Source organism: Acipenser ruthenus, chromosome 5 (genome assembly GCF_902713425.1).
Source record: "Acipenser ruthenus chromosome 5, fAciRut3.2 maternal haplotype, whole genome shotgun sequence".
In the NCBI taxonomy this organism is placed as follows: Eukaryota; Metazoa; Chordata; class Actinopteri; order Acipenseriformes; family Acipenseridae; genus Acipenser; species Acipenser ruthenus.
Genome location: NC_081193.1, coordinates 48,148,123 through 48,163,580, shown reverse-complemented (window position 1 = coordinate 48,163,580; position 15,458 = coordinate 48,148,123). Strand labels below are relative to the sequence as shown.

The 15,458-nt window shown below is 41.2% G+C and overlaps 1 protein-coding gene across 1 annotated transcript in view; it reads left to right on the top strand.

The window, feature by feature from the left end:
• Positions 1 to 12,045, top strand: part of LOC117403153 (spermatogenesis-associated protein 7-like) — a 105,021-nt gene extending 92,976 nt beyond the window's left edge. Inside the window, exon 11 of the mRNA XM_034005165.2 lies at positions 10,297 to 12,045. Within this exon, the coding sequence (XP_033861056.1) occupies positions 10,297 to 10,488 (192 nt within the window). The 3' untranslated portion in view covers positions 10,489 to 12,045. The remainder of the gene's footprint in view (positions 1 to 10,296) is intronic.
• The last annotated feature ends 3,413 nt before the right edge of the window (positions 12,046 to 15,458 follow it).

Sequence of the window (15,458 nt, the reverse complement as noted above, 5' to 3'; positions counted from 1 at the left end):
GGATATGTGTTTGTTGTACATGTATTAAAATACATATTTAAAATAAAGATTGTATTCACAGGAATACAGTTTACCTGGCATTTATTTTTTTACTCTTGCTTGCTAGAATTTATTTTTTCTTTTAGCAGAGCTGCCCCCCCGTCCCCTCCCCCCCCCCCACGACAACGGCTCAATCTGATTGGTTGTAAAGGTTGTGTATAATTAAGCGATAACTGTTTTTTAAGTGTAGTGTACGAGAAGGTAAATATTCTGAATTCTTGATATATTAAAAACAGATCCATAAACTGACTTAGAAAAAAAGGTCATATTTCAAACACTGGTTTTCTTTAGCCATATAAAAAGTAAATATGGTGACGCAGAAGAAATAAGTGTGTTTTCTTTGGTTCATCTTCACTAAGAGAATACCTGGTTCTCTCAGGCACTGCATTTTAAGTGTAATCAACTGCTAATGGCAAAGACCTCTATAAGCCATATTTGAAATAATAACAGAGAGTGGAGTTGCGAGATATCGTAAATTAAATTAGAGAGTGGTGGGGCAGAAAGGCTCTTTGGTTTCCATCAAGCACCAACAGAAGCTGTAACTCAGTGGTGATTTGATTAAGAATTGTGCCACTTATACCATTCCTGGAATAGCCCATCAGGCACTGGTAGAATAAATTGACTAAATGTTAATAACTAATCCAGTTATTCTTCTTGGAGAAGATGTATTCTGCACACAATAGACCCTTTTTTAGCAACACTTTTTACTTTTACATGTCCTTTTTGTAGCTAAAATATCTTCATTTTTTTTAATCAAGTATGTGTTGAGGTGCTGACTTCAGTGCCAGGGGTTCAGTTGTAACTGCCTTTCTATTTAAATTCCATGTTCCTATTACAGCCAACACAGGCTTCATTAACATTTACGTAAAATACCTTGTATTAGGTAGTTCACAAGGTAACCCACTTCACAGCTCCACCTAGTGCATGGTATCAATATTCTGAATACACAGTGGCTGGGACATCAACTCAGTATTTGAACAATGCCTTTTTAATTTAATTTCACAGAATTTCCATGTGAACCTGTCTCTGGTGTACAGCATAATAATGCAATGTACTCATTAACTCTGAAAAGTGGTGGTACGGAGTACTATCGAGTACTGGCCTGTATCAAGCAGTGTTCATTGTTCATTTTATATGTATAGTCATATAACTAATTTAGCCCAATGCGGTTTATTGGGGGTAAAAGTGCATGCGGAATATTTCACCAATGACACTGAAATTGTTAACAGAACATTTGAGTGAATATCAAGTCATGGTAAGATTTACTAAATGAAGAACTGGTGATTAATATAATTTAAAAAATAAGCTATGAAAGTTAAAGTCTAAGTGGATTTTATATCACGAGGAATAAAAATAATAATAATTTATTTCTTAGCAGACGCCCTTATCCAGGGCGACTTACAAGATATCACCTTATTTTTACATACAATTACCCATTTATACAGTTGGGTTTTTACTGGAGCAATCTAGGTAAAGTACCTTGCTCTGCAGCAGTGTCCCCACCGGGGATTGAACCCATGACCCTCCGGTCAAGAGTCCAGAGCCCTAACCACTACTCCACACTGCTGCCACACTGGAATGGAAATATAAAGACATTCCATTTTCATACAATACATTACACCTGCATTCATCCCACTACCTCCTCTATTGAAGCCCATGTTGAAAAGAACTTAACCTAAAGTGCCATTGCCATTTAAAGAAAACTCTTAAAAATACAAAACAGGCAATGAGGAGTTCATTCCATGAGATGGATAGTTCATTTTTAGACATCACTAAAATGCACCATGACATTTTAAATACTATTTAAATAAATACATCTTTATTGAATCAATACAAAGTTCTCCAATATTTAGCCTTTCACATGCATGCAACTTATTAGCTTGTGGTGTATTATTAGTGGGGAATTAAAACATTTTTCATTTAGTATAAACATAAAAAGTAAATACAGCCAGACATGAGAAATGTGAGTAATGAGGGAAATTACTAATATTTTCTTCTCATCCAATGACTTATTAGTAGCAGAATGGCTTGGTAAACCATTACATACATGCACCGCTCTTTATATAAAAAGAACATCTTTTACAAGCTAAACTGTCTGTATTAGATTTCCAACTGTGTCCACTGGTTCTGATCTCTGTCCTACAATTTACGTAATGATGAGGATGAATTTATTTGACTCCCTCTAGGATGTTAAGGGCTTTGATTTAGTCTATCCCCTAATCCCCCTTGATCTAGACTAAATAGGTTAAATTCTGTCAACTTGTCTTCATGCCTTCATACCTTATACCTGTTAGCCCAGAAAATATTCTAGTAATCACTATGCAATGTTCTTTTTATTGTATGGGGACCCAACCAAAAAAATCAGTTTTCTGCCTAATGTAGATCACAGAAAGCCCAAATATCCTGTGTTTTAATAAGTTGTGTATGCATGTGCAAATAACACTTAATTCAAACTAATCTGAGTTTAACGATTAGTCTTTTTGTGGCACTTTGTCAAACTTTTGGCATGTCCAGCTATATTCAAGTAATAATTTGTTTCAAGTGCCGTGTATGAGGAGAAATCAAACACTCTAATGTATTGTGACATATCCTATAGCAACATTGCAATCTGATTGGTTGTAAAGGTTGTGATGGTGTATATTATTTAATATGCTCTATTTGTATCCATTCATGCTGTAACTCCTTGAAAGAAGTCTAGGAGGTTAAGCAGTCAGGAACCACCCTTGCTGACAAAATGAAATTCACTGCCTAATAATCATAAATGATACAAGAGTGGACAAGAGGGGGTTACAATCAGGTCTGCTTGCAATGTATATAAGTAGCACAGTGAGTGCATTGTTGGTTGTTGATTGTTGCTTATAACTGCAATTGAATGCTGAATAAAGAGCTTTCTTTTTCTTAAATCTCTGTGTCTTCTTTCGTGAGTACCCACATAGCTCATTACATTGGTGTCAGCAGTAGCATGGAAGATGAGCAGAGAGGAAAACTGCTTGTTCCTGACCCCATATTGGGGCAAGGGCTGTCTCATCAAGGGCTGGAAGACGCTGGCAGCGCTCCAGTCGGAGATACCACGCCGGAAGGAGAGGCTGGCCAGGGGGAGTTAGAGGCAGCACAGACGGAGTGGGCTTGACTGCAACCCACAGTACAGCAATCACAGTCAGAACCCAGAGGTTGCCAGACCTGAGACTCTTCCTTTGAGGCACCTTCCCCCTCCCCCTAGCAAGCTAGGAGAAACCCTACCAAGGTTGACAGTAACGATGGCTCTGTCCCCTGGGAAGCCTTTGAGGTGATGACCAGACAATCAGCTCATTTAGCTGCAGCGCTGGAGGGGATGGCAGTCCAAGTACTGCTGAATCTTGGACCCAGCCAGTGAGTGGACTTTGCGATCTTAAAAGCTGCCTTACCCTGAAGATTCGGCCGTAGTGACCAGGTGATATGGTTCTAGGAGCAGCTGGCCAGCCGAAGGCAGGCAGCAGGAAAGAAGCTGGTGGTGCTTGCTGGCAGCATTGCTTCCCTGGCTAGGCACACATATCCCGCCTTCCCGGTAGGCGCTGGAGAAGTCCTGGCTACAGAAGCATTCATCCTTGACTTATGCACAGCCGACCTCAGATGCTACATCCGTTTGGCCAACCTGAGCACCCTGGAGGCAGCACTGCAAGCAGCAGAGCAGCTGGAGGCAGTGCTGAGTGAGAGGAGGGGCGTCCAATAGCGGGAACCTCCAGCAGGACGGTGTAGAGGGGGAACCGCCGGCCCGTGCTCCTACCACTCCTCAAGACAAAAAGCACCAGGCAGCAGTTGTAGGTTTAATTGGTTGGGGCAGCAGCCTGCACCTCCCCTTACAGCTCAATTGGGTGGTATGTCATGCCTTAGTCGATACCAGCTCCACCATCAGCCTGGTTTGGCTCAGAGTGATACCTGACAGCCGTGATGGGGTGCCTTCAGCCTGGCGCCCCACCTCCACGAAGATGAAAACAATGACCGGAGCGTTGATGCCGAATTTTGGCTGTCGCCGATCTATGACCTCTGCATCATCAGCTTGTACCTGCTTACAAGGCTGGGGGCACGCCTGGATTTTTCTACAGCAGTAGTTGTGTGTAATGCATTTAACAGCCGCAATATACTAATTTAAATATTTGTTGTGTCTTCTTAGTGAGATCTCTAGCATTATACATTGCGAGAGTTGGGCAACATTGTTCAAAAAAATAGCGGGAGTTGAGTTGTGGTTTGCTGCAGCAGAGGGTGCCCAAAGGATATTGTTTATATATGCAAGGGTGCAAGAATCAAATGCATTATGTTCTGTTTATATATATATAACGGATATGTTTGTCTGACATTACACGCCTGTTTAGTACATTTCACCCTAGACTTCCTACTCGTTTGCGACAGGCGCAACACTTGTAGTAAACCTTCCCTTGTATGTCTTATCCTGTTCATTTGATTGTCAGTTCAAATGACAACTACTGAGGCTTGCATTGTAGTCATTTATATTCAATAAATTTAAAGTATTTAAGAAAATTACAAGAAGCATTTCACTATTAGCATTAGTCAGAATTAGCATTTTTACAATTTTGGGTACTTAATGTTCTGAAGAAATAGGTTGCAACTGACAAACTTTTATCCCTCCAGGAGTGCCAAAATCTACTTTTCATACATTTTATATTACTAAGAACATGTTACATTGGCAATTCACACTGACAAAGACCATTCTAGCAGGGAAGAAGTGTTTATTTATAGCAGTAATATCAGTGAATAGGAAGGGAAATGTGGAAAGATCAGTTCATTATAAATGTGCTTGTAAAGTTAATCAAAAATGAATAATAAGTTGCGTATTATGCACAAGAGCTTCTTTTTTTCTGTCTCTTAGCAGTTCAGCCCACACCTACCGCAGCTCTTTGAGCCTGTGCTTCACTAGTGCAGCACCGTGCACTTCTCTCTCTACTGCTCTCCTGTTGCCTGACCGCAGCCAATCGAGCCTGTGTATCCACCCCGGCATATGCTACCCGCTAGCCCGGGTTGTATGACTGCACGCTGTTAAGGCTAGGCACCTGTCCTCAGTACCCTTGGTGCTTGTGCCCTCGGTGCTCAGCGTCCTTGGTGCTTAGATGCTCTGTGCCTCGATGATTTGGCGCCCTGGAGCTTCAGTAATCAGGCATTAGGTGCCCCCGGTGCTTTGGCGCCCATGGGACCTCGGACTCTCGGTGCTTCGGTGGCCCGGTGTTGCGCGGCCTTGTGCTTCGGCACTTTGGGGCCTCACAGCCTCAGTGCACACAATGCCCTCGGTGCTTCTGCGCCCTCATGCCTGAGCGCACCAGAGTTTAGACGCCCTCAGGGCTCATCGCCCCTTGGTGCTTCTGCACCCTCGGGGCCTCAGAGCCTTGGTGCACATGGTGCCTTTGGTGTTTCGGCATCCTCGGTGCCTCGGCGCTCCAGAGTTTAGACACCCTCGGTGCTTGTCGCCCCTCTGTGCTTTGGCACCCTCGGTGCCTCGGCACTCCACTACTTAGACGCTCCTCGGTGCTTCGACACCTTTCGGAGCCTCAGAGCCTCGGTGCCCTTGTGCCCTTCTGTGCTTCGGCCCATCTGTGCCTCAGAGCCTTGCTGCACTCAGTGACCTCGGTGCTCCAGCACCCTCGGTGCCTCAGAGCCTCGGTACTCTCGCTGCTTTGGCACGTCGGTGCCTCAGTGCTCCACTGGTTAACGCCCCCCGGTACTTTGCACTCTCGGGCCTCAGAGCCTCAGACCCCCGATACCTTCGGTATCGCCGCCCTCAGTGCCTCGGTGCTCTAGTGTAGGCGCCCTGGGTGCGTCAATGCCCTCGGGACCTCAGAGCCTCTGTGCCCTCGGTGACTCGACGCTCTGGCATTAGATGCACTAGTTGATCGTCACCCTCTGGGCCTCAGAGCCCCAGCGCTTCAGTGCCCTCATGCTTTTGGTGGTTCGCTGCCCTCAGCACCTTGGTGCTTCCGTTTCTGGATGCCCTCGGTGCTTGAGCAACTGTTTTTTTTGCTCACTCGTGCCTCGGTGCTTGACACCTGGTGCATGTGGTGTGACCTTGACAGCAAGCATGCCTAAGTTTCATGCTTGCACATCCAGTGGAGGGAAGCTCCCTCCAGAGGACAAGCACCTTCTCTGCATCCAGTGCCTGGGCATGCAGCACACTTCCTCTGCCTTGGGAGATTAAACTTTCTGCGAGATTTGTGCAGCGTTCTAGTCACGGGTCCCATGCAGCAAACTCGCCAGGTTCACCGGTGCGGCTTCTCCAGCTAGCTCGGCTGAGTCGTCCGTGGCGCTGGGAGCCCCGGTCTCCCCCATCTTCCATCTATCCCAGAGCCCCTCGCAGAGCCCCTGCACTCAAGCTCTGGTGCCTCGTTCTCGCAGCCGCTCTAAGTCTCCTGCGCGGAGTGCTAAGCAGGTGAAACAGTCAAAGCAGGCACAGGACATTTCTGACTTGAAGGACCAAATGGCTCAATTCCTGGAGTATTTGGCCAGGCAGCAGGCCCGACCCCCTGCTCCTTACCGGTGGTCACCCGGGACATTTCAGAGCCAGACTTGACTGTGGCTGAGGACGACCAGGATGCAATCTCAATTGCAGCCTTCCTTCAAGATGAGGAAGGAAATGTCCAGGAGCTAACCTTCGGGATGGGTCCCAGCTCCGAGGCAACGTCAGACGCTAGGCTTTCCCCTTTTCTAAGCTCGATCCCGGCGCTTATGTAGCAAGCCTCCAAGTTCCTCCAGGTACCTTGGACGGTAGCACTCGAGGGAGGGTCCTCACCTGTCAGAATGGCGACTCCACCCTCAGGTGGTGGAGCGCATTTGGGAGTGTTTTGGGAAAGCCCGAGTCGATCTCTTTGCCACGGCGGAAACGACTCACTGCCCACTATGGTTCTCCCTCCACCGCTTCAGCGGTCCATTAGGCATCGACGCCCTAGCCCATGAGTGGCCTAGGACGCTCTTGTACGCATTCCCGCCAATGCCGTTGCTCCCGGCCTTCCAAGAGAAGGTCTGGAGAGAGAAGGCGACAGTTCTCCTGGTGGCCCCCTGACGGCCCAGGAGAATCTGGTTTTCGACCCTCTGTCAGCTACTGCAAGGCCAGCCCTGGGAGATCCCACTGCGCCTGGATCTCCTCAGTCAGGCTAGAGGCACTGTCTGGCACCCAGAACCAGGCAGACTCCAATTATGGGTCTTGCCCCTGAACGGGACCGTCTGTCTGCTTTAGTGCTCTCAGACGCGGTCGTAGGTACACTGCAGAATGGTAGGGCCTCCTCCACAAGGTTGTTGTACACCTACAAATGGAGGTACTTTCAAGATTGGTGTCTGACCCGAGGTCATGACTAGGGTTGTCACGATACCATAATTTTGAACTTCGATACGATACCAGTTCAGTTTCACGATACGCGATACCTCTTCAATACCATGGCAAAAAAAAAAAACATGTGAACACGCTAAATAAGAGAACATTCCTTTAATAAAGGTAAACAATCTTGACTCTAGGTCAAACGGTGCAGGTGCAGTAAATGTAATTTGCATATTATCACTTAAGAATTGTTTTTGTGTAGGACTATGATTGACTGGCCCTTTAATAGTTCTGCTTGTTTTTGGTAGTGAAATAAAGAGGATGAAGTAAGGATGAATTTGAGATTTTTATTAAGTGATTCAGGTGAGTGCTCTGTACATTATTGACGGAGAAAAGTTCTCAAAAAAGTTTTTACTGTTATTATATTTGTGCTTATAACTGTGACTACAGGGGCTTCAGGTAAGTACCATATGTGGAATACATCAGCACAAACTGGGGATTCAGAAAATTAAAAAAATCCACTGTTTGATTTGATACCCACTAAATTTAGTATAGCAACGTAGGGCAGCAGTGTGAAGTAGTGGTTAGGGCTCTGGACTTTTGACCGGAGGGTCGTGGGTTCAATCCCAGGTGGGGGACACTGCTGCTGTACCCTTGAGCAAGGTACTTTACCTAGATTGCTCCAGTAAAAACCCAACTGTATAAATGGGTAATTGTATGTAAAAAAGAATGTGTAAAAAATAATATAATTGTATATAAAAATAATGTGATATCTTGTAACAATTGTAAGTCGCCCTGGATAAGGGTGTCTACTAAGAAATTAATAATAATAAAATAATAAATAATAAAAGTAACACACTACCATATGTGTAGGGCCCTGCATTTTCCACGACTTGTTTTTTTAACCTGTAATTTAGTCCTCTAGCCACACAATGTTGATATAGACTAAACAGTAAGCCACGTAATGAGCAATCATTAAAATCATCCCATTACATTACTTTTAACATTTGAATCAGTCATCCCATTACAGTACTACAGTACTACAAATCTGTTCAAAGAATTTGACAGCAAACCTCAAAGAATGACATTTTACAGTATGCTTGGATCACGTAACTGACACTTACTGTATTTATTAAGGAATTCACAGAGCTTGGAGTCATCAAGTTTTTTCAGGGGAATATTAGCACAGACAAATGCCTCTGTCAAATCACAATTACAGTATTTCGGCGTTCATCATTTTCTGTTCCCTGCGTTTTTTTTTTTTTTATGAAAGACAATGTCGCATTGCTGTCAAGCTGATTATTTTGTGTTTTTGAGACATTAAATGTAGGTCTAATATTGCCTTTCGAGTATTGCCAAAGATAAAAAAACGTTAGTTATAGCCATCAGTGTGCAGCAGGTGGCTATTGCGATCTCTCAAAGAAATGCTTTAACAGCATCGATTTCTAGAATGTCCGTAATTGTCCCTCGTAATTAGGGGGCGTTTTCTAATTAGCCAGAATTTAATGTGTTGATTGCTTAATTATTCTTTTATAGCAGTTTAGCTAGAGTAGCTACACGGACATCTGGAAGTTTAGGACTGAAGGTTAAGAAACACAGGGCCCTATTATATGTGTGTGTTAAAATAAGCACATTCAAAGCATGAATCCCATGCAACAGGTTACGTTAGCCGAGATTTACTGACTGAAATTATGTGAATTTAATATGAATATTTATTTTTAAGCTCAATCTGAACATTAAGTAAAGAAAAGTATTTTAGAACCTACCTTTCTTTGTGATTCCGGTCCATGTGCCTCATGAAGTTCGATGTTGTCCCTACTGTCTCTGTGTTAACTGTTGTTTTCTTGCAAATTATGCATATTTCAGAGTGTTTTTTCTTCCCTGTTTTGTTACAAATTAATTATTTGTGGTCAATATAACCAAACCACACAATTGCTGAGTTGGTAGACATTGGCTTGAAAGTCAAAGTCAATGTAACAGTCAAACAAAAACACCTTTTGATGTTTCTTGCTGTCTTCCTTTTACCGTGATTTTGGGCAGGTACTGTACTAATAATGCAGATGTCTTGCTGTAATTGCCAGTAGAGTTATGTTACTGTGTGTATTGGGGCGTACGCCTACTAATCCCAGTGGTGTAGTGGTAAATAAACAAGTGAGTAAACTCCCGTTTGGTGGAATTGAACAAATAGATTGAACAGATAAACATGAACAGATACATTGTTGTTGGCACTCAGCTAACCACAGCCCCCAATACAGTTATTTCCCCTCTCAGGTGCTATTCATGTGAACAGTCACAGATCCGACAGAGTGCTTCACATGAACAGTTCTGTGAGCGTCCTTTCATGGGCTAAGATGAAGGCTACTAGCACCGCCCTGCAGGTCCAGTGTGCCTAACAACAGAACATTAACAGCGCACTCACACACACACATAAACAGAACACATCACAGTTCTGACTGAGACTAGGTGTAAGAAACCAAGTTGCGTGAAGGGTGAATTTGACTGTGTACACGGTATAGCCACTGTCTCGACCAAAACTTTGAGTCTTCAGGGTGCCGAGACTGAGTCCAAGACCGAGTCCCAACTGGTGAAGACTGAGTCGAGTCCAGCACCTTGAAAATCCGGTCTTGAGACCGAGACCGATCTCAACACTTGCAGTCATAGTGAAGTTATGTTACCACAGCCACCCACTCTAGTAAAACTGTTAATGATTACCTTTTTTTCCTTTAGATATGAAATCCATAATTTCTGACCAATTTCATTAACAAACATGCCTTACCTTCAATTTTCTCTATCATGGGGAAGAGAAAACATTATTCAAGTGTAGTAATCTCAAAAATCATCCAATACCACTTACTGTATATAACAAAAAAGATTGATACCCTCATGTACCAGTATATCTTTTTGTTGATTGTTGACAGAGAATAAACTTATCATATTTAAATATATATTTCTTTGTTTTTTAGGTAAAGATGAGAAACATTTTGGAAGACCTGAAGAGACACTTAAACAGTACCAGCTGTCAACTAGATTTCTCCATTAGTTACACTGGTGAACACCGATGTGGTGTTCCTCTGGCAGATTCTAAAGTTTTTGCTGCAGATACATTTAAAAGTGCAGACTTAAATAGAACCTTTGACCAGAGTGAGTTGTACTAAGCTGGGAGCCTTAGTTATAGAAACAGCCTAGGAACGGCCCTAAAAATTAATGAGATTGAACAGTTGAGGGCAACTCTGGCAAAGACACTTTCTGCAGCAAAAGATGCAAATTGATAAAAACGAACTACATTAAATATAAACAAGAGTTAATTACCTTGAATGCCAGTCTACCGCAACATGATTTATAAAGAATATATTTATTTGCAGTGGTAAGTAGTTTTGCAGCAAGAATTGCATATTAATATGTATAAAACTTTTTGTCACAAATAAAGTAATGAGAAATCTTTTAAAGATGTCAGACTTTTTTTTTACATCCATGTTAGCAGAGAAATATGAGCTCAAATTTATTAGCATTTTAAAAGGTCAAAGACAAAACTGTACAGTCATAAACCAGCTTTAAAAGGGTAGGATTAACATTTTTGTAAAGGCTAAGGTTGCTTAAACTTTTTTGTACATCTTATATAAAAAAATGGACTGTAACAATTGTTTATCCAAATGACAGTTTGAATTGTATGTACAAATATGATGATTTACTACTGTAAGGTTTTATATAAATTGTAATAATTTTATGTGCCCCTTTAAATCATTGAAACTCTGTCTCTGAACATTGTGTGATGTTCCTGTTTAATGTAAGGTTTTTTTTTTTTTTTTAAATCTACTGCTTAGCGCTGCCCTGTCCTTGTAGCTATGTAAATTTACACCCAACTTGAGGTGCCTCCATGTCTGAAAATCATGATAAAAAACAGTTTTTTCATAATTCAAAGAGCAACTGTGACCTTGGACAGATGACCCTTGTTTATGCATGAGTTGTATCTACTTAAAAAAAAAAACTGGTTCCAATCCACACACTTCTGCTAGGAGTGGCTCACTGTGCCTTTGGTGCCGCATCTCAGAGCACCTGCTGGTGCTCCTCCAGTGAAGGGGGACCAACTCGGTTCATTAGTGAAAGGAGATTTCGACTCCCTCTAGGTGTAGTTCCACACCCAATAGGCTGTAATTTGCTAAGTATATAAACACTAGAACCACCACGGTTATACTCATACCTAAAACCGCCACTGGCAGTCATTACGACAGTTACATTTTAAACAACATCAATATTAAAATGAAAGACAAACCATTGGATACAACTCAAAAGTTTTATTCAAAGCACATCATATCTCAGCTGAAACACCATATTTAAATGAACAATTAAATATAAAAGGGTTTATTTTCTAACTTACCATATATAAAGTGCTACTTCATAAAATGAAAAACTATAATAAAATAAACATTTCAAAAGAAATTAGTGTGTAAACAGGTATATGTACATACAAAACTGTAAAAACAGAATTATTTTTTTAATTTAAAACAAAAGTAACATATGTTTTCTCTTGCATGTGTCAGTCAGTGCAGCACTGAATCGAGGTTCAGCTGAAGCAACCTGCTGCTTTGCAGTTTTCTGATCGAAATGTTTCTGCCGAAGCACTGTGTCTTCAAGGTTAAATCTCTCCCCCTGATATTTCCCCTGTGCATTCCTTGTACAAAATGAAGGAATTGATGACTGCTAGGTCCAGTAGAGATAACAACAGGCTTATGTGTGTGTGTCTATATATATATATATATATATATATATATATATATATATATATATATATATATAATGTAGGTTATATTCAAAATAAATACATGTATTGTACAAGAAGTCAAAATGACTGCTTTGGCGGTTCTAGGTGGACGGGATTATAACTTCCTTATTTTTTTCAATCCTGCCTTTGAAACGCCATCAGGGTATTTAATACATATATTTAGGAAAAGTCATAAATGGACAACCGCATAGCTTTCAGACATGCAGGGTAATTTAAATTTGAAAACCTCAAACAGTCAAAATGACTGCCGTGTCGGTCCTAGTGTTAATGCTTGTAAAAGGCATTTTCATTGCTAAAGATTCCATATATCGAGACGTATAGGTTTTTTACCTGCAACTTTCTGGCTCAAGATTTCATCTGCTGAGACCTGTATCTGTGCTTAAAGTATTGCTGTGATTGCATCATGTACTGTCTTTGGATTTGCTTTGCCTGAATAAAACTCTTTTGATAGAAGTAACCTGAAAAAGACTGACTTATTATTCTGAAGAAGAAAAGGAACCTATTACAACTGGCGAGCCAGCCAGGAGCAGTTGAACCCCTGACCGAGACCCTCAAGAGAAAAAAAAAACATGTCTGGGACCAACTCCAAGAGATCTCTAGACCTGTGTAAGGATTTTGAAACTCTTGTCTATGTTATTGCCCTGGCCTTGTGTGGAGAGGCTGGCTTTTCATAACTCACATGACATGCTATAACTTTAGGTAAAGTGTCACAGAACGCATAATAACACACTATACAAAGCCAACATCTCTGATGCCATTAAAGCTCAGCTGGGCTCAGAAAAATAACATCTACACTGATGCCAGCTCAGAACACCATCAACTGAGACTTGTATGTGAGATCATTGATGTATCACCTTTGATTTGCTTTGTTCTTGTTTGCATTTTGATTCCTGAATAAACTATTCTTGATTAACTTTACCTGAAGAAGATTAATTATTTTTAAGTAGAAATCGAACCACTTACATTTTGGCGAGCCTAGCCATGAGAGGTTGAATCCCAACCAGAAAACACGTTCGGGGAGGACAACTGGACATCTGAAGAAAATCAATTTTATGATGCCAGGTTGACTTGGTGAGTATACGAAAGATTACAGTATTTTATCAAGTACAAACAACCTAGATGTATGTGCCAAAAGAGTAAATGAGTTACATTTATGGTTAGGAACAGACAGTCTCCAAACAGTACAGCAGTTTGTATTCTAGATAAATGTTTTTGCAGACTGCCTCTAAACATTACAGCAGAGTATTTTATTATGGTGACTATACAAAAGATTACAGTATTTTTGCACTATACGAAAGATAACAATATTTTAGCAAAGTAATTTGTAATAAAATAATCACCAAAGGGAGTGTTTTACAGGGGTATCTTAACATCACAAATATCAGTGTGTATGTGACTTATGGGAGACTGTGTAACTCTTGTCGTAGGTTAATACCACTGTGAAATGAAAAATTGGTGTTTTGCCTTTGTTTTTTACTGTCCGGTTTGTAAGTCACGATAATGGGCATTAGGATAAGCCTTTAAATTAACGGTTCACATAACAGTTCACAAAAGGGGTTATTTTAATAGTTAAATTCGGCTACCGCTAAAGTACAAATACATTTATTAGCAAAAACAGGGCATCAGTGTGGAGTAGTGGTTAGGGCTCTGGACTCTCGACCATGTCTAACTAACCTGCTTGACTTTTTTGAGGATGCAGTTTTGACAATGGATAATTGCAAAGCATACGACATGGTTTATTTAGATTTCCAGAAAGCTTTTGACAAAGTCCTGCATAAAAGATTAATTCTCAAACTGAACGCAGTAGGGATTCAAGGAAATGCATGCACATGGATTAGGGAGTGGTTAACATGTAGAAAACAGAAAGTACTGATTAGAGGAGAAACCTCAAAATGGAGTGAGGTAACCAGTGGTGTACCACAGGGATCAGTATTAGGACCTCTGCTATGCCTAATCTACATTAATGATTTAGATTCTGGTATAGTAAGCAAACTTGTTAAATTTGCAGACGACACAAAAAAAGGAGGAGTGGCAAACACTGTTGAAGCAGCAAAGGTCATTCAAAATGATCTAGACAACATTCAGAACTGGGCAGACACATGGCAAATGACATTTAATAGAGAAAAATGTAAAGTATTGCATGCAGGCAATAAAAATGTGCATTATAAATATCATATGGGAGATACTGAAATTGAAGAAGGGAACTATGAAAAGACCTAGGAGTTTATGTTGACTCAGAAATGTCTTCATCTAGACAATGTGGGGAAGCTATAAAAAAAGGCCAACAAGATGCTCGGATATATTGTGAGAAGTGTTGAATTTAAATCAAGGGAAGTAATGTTAAAACTTTACAATGCATTAGTAAGACCTCACCTAGAATATTGTGTTCAGTTCTGGTCACCTACAAAAAGGATATTGCTGTTCTAGAAAGAGTGCAAAGAAGATCAACCAGAATTATCCCGGGTTTAAAAGGCATGTCATATGCAGACAGCCTAAAAGAATTGAGTCTATTCAGTCTAGAACAAAGAAGACTACGTGGCGATCTGATTCAAACATTCAAAATCCTAAAAGGTATAGACAATGTCGACCCAGGGTACTTTTTTGACCTGAAAAAAGAAACAAGGACCAGGGTTCACAAATGGAGATTAGATAAAGGGGCATTCAGAACAGAAAATAGGAGGCACATTTTTACACAGAGAATTGTGAGGGTCTGGAACCAACTCCCCAGTAATGTTGTTGAAGCTGACTCCCTGGGATCCTTCAAGAAGCTGCTTGATGAGATTCTGGGATCAATAAGCTACTAACAACCAAACAAGCAAGATGGGCTGAATGGCCTCCTCTCGTTTGTAAACTTTCTTATGTTCTTATGTTCTTATAAATAACATGGACATAAACAAACAAGATAGCTGCTTCTGCATCCAGTGCTCAAAGAATATCACAGACATTTGCAGAGCTTTTTTTAGATGTTATAGTAACAAAATAATGACTTGGATCGCATTGTTGTGGAGTTTGGTGATAAAATGAGTGATCAGGAGATGATTTATTTGTATGCACTACTATGAAGAGGTTTGTGAAAAATACAGCGAACGAGGGTTGGGGAGGGGCTGGAGATGCAGTACTGAGTGTCCTGTTGATATGCAGTGCTTTTCAAACCTGTTTTACTGTGAAAAAAAACTTCTAAACAGTGCTTCTAAAATTAACTGCCCGTGTGAAAATAAATTGGACCTGACGCACCTAAGACGCGCTGAATAAATGGACCGCTAAGGGTTAACATGTTACATAACAGTTGGTTTTTTATTAGTCGTGGTAAACTAAATTGATCTCAATCAACCCATTTGATACTTT